A 6177-nucleotide genomic window follows, 5' to 3' on the forward strand; every position below is an offset into this window, starting at 1 on the left:
AACCTCTGCTCTGGATCCCAACAAACTCAGCCCATACCCCAGTTGCAGCTTGACCACCCAGGTACTCTGATACATCCAGGATCACAGATGAGTCCCCAAACTCTGCCCCAATACCTGGTGAAACAGAAACCCTCAGAACCCAGGATGCAGATACACTGCCCAGCCAGAAACTCATGCTCCTTCATGCTTGGACCTGTACCTGGGTCAGAGTCTCTGCTCTGGATCCCAACCCACACAGCCTAAACCCCAGTAACAGCTCAAACACCCAGGGGTTCTGATACATCCAGAATTACAGGTTTACAGGCTAACAGGAGGGACAAGCTCCAGTCAGAAACAGCATGGCCAGTTAACACCAGAGATAATCAGATGGCAAAAGGCAAGTGCAAGAACATAAGCAACAGAAACCAATAATATATGGCAACATCAGAACCCAGTTCTCCCATCACAGAAATTCCTGGATACCCCATCTCTCCAGTATCTCCCTATGCTGGAATATCAAACCTCAACATGACCAAGGACCTCCCCTCCCATTGATGTCAGACAAGGGCATCCTCTGCTACTTATGTCTCTGGAACCATGGATCTCTCCCTGTACACTCCTAGTCTGCTTATAATCTCATAGAATTTAGAACTATAACCCACAGGTCCACTATCCTAGACAAATAACTGTATAAACTATATTAGTTTATAAATAAAACTTGATTTAGTAGTTTTGTGTTGGTTATGGGAAGGTTCAGTAGAAAATTTGTTCCATTATTATCATGAAATCATGTGGTTTTGCAAACCAATTCAACAATAATTAACATAATTTTAGCTATGAAGATGGTGAGTTTATAAATGACAGCCTGAAAATCTTTACTTATGGCTTGAGAAAATAGTTGTCAAAAGGGTACTGAGCAGACTCTCTGCTAGCACAGTGTCACCTCAAAACATGAAACATCATTTTCAATATAATTTGAATAAATATGGATGGAGCATAAGTGTAGGCTAATAAGTCCTACCTTTTAACACAATAAATGTATAACTTGAACTTTTTTTTTCACTTCAAAATTGAAACAGCAATATGAAAATTACTTTGTTAATATTTCTTTCTGTGTTGGAAAAATGGAAAGTTTCAGATGTACCACGTTGATTCTTTCACAGCAATGTGAATGAATTTGATATCATTAAAGTGTATACATATGTTTATGATAATAAACACTTTAAGATATATTGTCGCCATACATAAGTGCCACTTGATTGGAAATAACCGTTCTACCTAGTCTGGCCTAGAATTAGGAAATCTTTTTCTTTGTAGTATAAATTACTAAGTCACAGATTTGTATCAAATTAATTAAATGAAGGTAGTTAGAGTTTACATGGAACTACAAAAAGGAGTTTATACATAGTAGTTTAACCTATAGAGAGAGAGCCCACAGTCATACTGTGAATATTCACTTTCTCTTGTTCTACAATTAATATGAATTCTGTAGGGACTAGTACAATCTCATCCCATGAGTGTGTAATTATGAGTTCCTGCACTGAACCTCTAAGGCCATTGAATGGTCAATAACCAGCCTGTTATTTATATCTGACTATTTATATCTATCCTGGGGACAGAAAACAGCCTTCATCTGACAGTAGGAATGATAATGCTTGAATCTGTATTGTCTCTTCATGACACAGAAGGAAAGTAGCTTGAGTAAGTGCTGAGAGATGGTAGATATGAAAAGGATTTTACACAAGCTTTTAAACCTGACAATTTGGGTAGATAGTAGGGAATAATACTGATAGAATCTATTTTATTATGAGATCTATGTCACTTTAATTGAGGTATAAGACATCTTATTCAATTTCATTTCCACCAACTCTGGCTCTATGTTACATGGGTATATCAAAATCAGTAGCCTGTAAAGGAATGTCCATATTTTAAATTCTTGTATTCATACTTGATCAGAGTGAGAAATAGTCTTTCATATTTTCTGACATTTAGAAAATGTTCCATAAACATTGTTTAGTATTAGTAGCAGTAATGATAGCACATTATATGGACATAAATATGCAAACTCACAGTAATATGTTCACCTGAACTAACACATTTTGAAGACCTAAAATATGACTTCTGAAATTTGAATTAATGTTAACAATATTCTGTATATATTGATGTACAAAAATTCAGTTAAATGTATTTATTAATGGGACTGAGTACTGATTGTCATTCTCCTAAAATACATTAAAAACATATATATATATATATATATATATATATATATATATATATATATGGACCATACAAAGTAGGTATTAATAATGTATGTCCTGTATATGAGGAAACTGACATTATTTGTACTTTAAATTACCTTTTATCCATTTATATTTTGCACATGTTCTTTGATGGGGCTTAAATTAGTTTATATACTTTGTGTTGTTTATTTTTTCACATCCACACACTATGACTTGACAAAATAATCAGATCTGTTTTCCTAAATGCAGATAAAGAGGAAGGTAGACAATCCTCTACACACCAGTTAAGGTATGTATAAAATATATTAGTTAGAAATAAGAAGTTTTAAACTTTGGTTTGGTGGCTTCCCTTTATTCTAAGGATTTTAAATATCAATCACAGGTCTTAGTTCAGAAAAATACTACAATGCTAACACAAAATACAGGATTGAGTTTTCAAAAAATGAGTGGTATATTATCTTTTGTGATACAAATAAACCTATATTTTTTTTAATTTCCAAAGGTATTTCATACAGTTTACATTTCTTAATTAACCAGGAACAGTGAATATCAATGCAACATTTGTTGTCACAGATATCATACACTTACTATCAACTATTTAACCACTTTTATGAAAAATTGAAAATGATTAAAGCCAAACCTATAAGTTATATATTAAATAATTTAAAACTCATCCACCTAAGAGGTAAGTTAGAATAATGCTTAATTCTTTGGGGTAACTGGCACACACGAGTGTTTAAAAGTATAAATTATGAAGTTAATTTTTGAGAAAGAATCACTTTCTATATAACCATACTGTCTCAAACTGTTTCTGTTATTCTGACAATTAGATACCAATTTAAAATCTTGTTATAGTGTATTTTTTGTCCACTATATTGGATTTAATAATTATCTCTTAAGCATAGCATGAACTTTGATGATGTCCACTCCCTAAAACACTTTTATGTTTATGTCCACTCACAATGTATCCTCCCTCCTCCATTTCTAAAATAATAGGCCTTCTAGATTTTCCTCTGCCTCAGTCTCCCAGGCATGGATTTTTCCAGCATACACTGATGATATGACCGTATCAAATAATTTAGGGTTCATATAGTGCTTCCAACTCTTGAGATATATAAGATGTCTTCTAACCAGGCTCCTATGCATGCAGAAAAATTATTTGTCTACCTAAGGAAGTGAATAACACACAAAACAGTAATGAAATACTTCAAAGACTGCCTTTGTGGAAACCAAAAATACTTCTGTACTTGTATGGAGAACCTTAAATGAGAGTATTTGCATTCAAATTGTTCAGAATTCAGAGTGGTTTTATATTTGATTTATTTATTTTGCAATTATTTCTTTTCTTTCTAAAAGGGTAGTGATGAAAATAAAAATGAAAAACATAACACATGTTTCACAATTTTATCTTCTGAGAGTATCTGATGATCCAGAACTGCAGCCCATTCTATGTGGGCTGTTCCTATCCATGTACCTGGTATCAGTCCTCGGGAACCTGCTCATCATCCTGACTGTTAGCTCATTCTCTCGCCTCCACACTCCTATGTACTTCTTCCTCTCCGTTCTGTCCTTGGCTGACATTGGCTTCATTTCTACAACAGTCCCAAACATGGTTGCAGAGCTTCAAATCCACAGTCCAGCCATATCCTATGTGGACTGTCTGATTCAGATGTCTCTTTTTATCATTTTTGCATGTATGGATAGTATGCTTCTAGCTGTGATGGCATATGACAGGTTTGTGGCTATCTGTCACCCACTGCACTATGCAATAATTATGAATCCTTGTCGCTGTGGCTTCTTAGTTTTAATGTCTTTTGTAGCTAGTCTTTTTGAATCCCTGATACACAATTTGGTTGCCTTACAACTTAAGTGTTTCAAAGATGTGGCAATTGCTAATTTCTTCTGTCACCCTTCTCAACTTCTAAATTTAGGCTGCAACAACACATTTAATAATAACATACTCATGTATGTTATTGGTGTCATACTTGGTATTTTTCCCTTATCAGGGATCCTTATCTCATACTTTAAAATCATTTCTTCTATTCTGAGAATCTCCTCTTCAAGTGGAAGGTATAAAGCTTTCTCTACCTGCGGGTCTCACCTCGCAGTGGTATGCTTATTTTATGGAACAGGGCTTGGAGAGTATTTTGGGTCACTTTTGTCTCATTCTTCTGGAAACAATGTGATGGTCTCATTAATGTACACTGTGGTTACTCCCATGCTCAATCCTTTCATCTACAGTCTGAGGAATCGGGACATTAGTGATTCCCTAAAAAGGCTCCACTTTTGTACTGTTTAATCACAGGTCCCATGGAATCAACTGATATGTTAGAAGAAAGTTTTGAAAACTAACTACCTAGAATTATGTGTACTGCTTCAGTGGTTCCATGATTTTTCTAATGCTTGATGAATTCAATTTATTTTTATTTATCCACAAGGCAATGGTGCTTTACCAGAGTGACAATGTCTATTTACTTAACTTTTTGAGGCAAGGTTTCTCTCTATATAAGACAGGCAGAACTGGAACTTCTGTATGTGCCTCTAGCTCTTGAGTGCTATAATTACAGTGTGTGCCACACACCGAATCAAATTTATTTGTTTTTAAATTTCCAAAAAATCCAGTTTCAACTGTCAACTAAATTTAAGGAGTAAATGATAGTGAAGTTTGCTGAAGATTATGAATGTGACCAAACCAAGACCCTGGAAATTATCACAGCCATTTGTTTTTCCTATGAACACCTTACACTATAAAACCAGCTGAAGCTGAAGAGAAATGAAAAGAAATTAACATAATTTATATAATTTTTTGTATTGAGTTTACTTCTGAGTAGAGAAAGGATCCAGCACTTTTGTGGACATTTGTTTATTCGTTTTATCCTCCTCTAATTCTTTTATGTGGTCCTCCTTCTTTCACATTTTTCTCTCTCTCCTTCCCTCAATCAACTACAGTATGTAAAGTTGACTATTTCTAAGCAGTATACATTGAACTTCAAATATTATGCAGAGTAATCATCCAGTGTCTCTAACACCAAAGTTGAACTCATCTAATTATACTAGGCTCCATTCCAGGGTCTGTCTCCTCTTTTTTCTTTTCTTTTTTTTTTTTTAATGTTCCTATCTTCTCATGTCAGTAATAAAAAAAAAGAAGTCTTGAGAGTTTGGTCAGGATATTTCAGCATATGTGCACTTGAATTGTATTGCTTGACTTTTTGCCATGAGAGACATAATGAAAATCAGTCAGACCCAGGGAGGTAAGGATAAAACATTTCAGAAGCATTGTTTCTTCATCATCAAGACAAACACTGAGCACTGAATAGGATAGGTTTATCATCTGCGAAATTAAAGGTATAGGACTTGTTAAGTTTTAGGTAGTAGTTGATGTGGCTATCCTAGGTATCTTAGTCAAAGCATACTTTAACCTATTACTGAGTATATGTCTATAAGCATCTCATATAGGGGAACAGAAAATCTCTCTCAATAATTTTAGTGTGATTATGAAAATGAGGATTATGATAAAGCAGTATCTACAACATTAACAATTATGAAGTATGTTGCTTATTTCCAAACCCTGAGCTCAAGAGCTCTATTCTATAGATCAGCATCTGTCTGACTGTCTGTCTGTCTATCTATCTATCATCTATCATCAAGTTTTCTACTTGTGTTCCCTATTTTATATGTGGCACATTAGGTTTATTTAATATACATGAACAGAAATTGTGTGTAAATTGCTATAGTTCTTAGGTCAAGAAGTCTGGGATCATGTTTGCATTTGTGGCATCTCTTTACAGATTGTAGACTATGCATTAGAGATTGAAGTGTTTTTTCCTACTGAGATCAATCTGTATGCATTTTTATTTCCTTGTCACTCTAGTATAAGAATCCTCCTTCATTTGTACACTTTCATGTCAGTTTGGTTTGGTTTGGTTTGGTTTGGTTTGGTTTGGTTTGGTTTGGT

At 34.4% G+C, this 6177-nt stretch overlaps 1 protein-coding gene across 1 annotated transcript; it reads left to right on the forward strand.

The window, feature by feature from the left end:
• Positions 1-1578: 1578 nt before the first annotated feature.
• LOC114618229 (olfactory receptor 7E24-like) lies at positions 1579-4521 on the forward strand. The gene is made up of 2 exons (XM_028763924.1): positions 1579-1745; positions 3579-4521. The coding sequence occupies exon 2, from the start codon at positions 3586-3588 to the stop codon at positions 4519-4521; it is 936 nt and encodes a 311-aa protein (XP_028619757.1). The 5' UTR covers positions 1579-1745; positions 3579-3585.
• The last annotated feature ends 1656 nt before the right edge of the window (positions 4522-6177 follow it).

This window comes from Grammomys surdaster, unplaced genomic scaffold (genome assembly GCF_004785775.1).
Source record: "Grammomys surdaster isolate TR1022 unplaced genomic scaffold, NIH_TR_1.0 140, whole genome shotgun sequence".
Taxonomy (NCBI): Eukaryota; Metazoa; Chordata; class Mammalia; order Rodentia; family Muridae; genus Grammomys; species Grammomys surdaster.

What these genes read in the sequence shown, in the direction of transcription:
- LOC114618229 (XM_028763924.1), top strand. Translation starts at nt 3,586, where the DNA reads ATGAAAATAAAAATGAAAAACATAACACATGTTTCACAATTTTATCTT.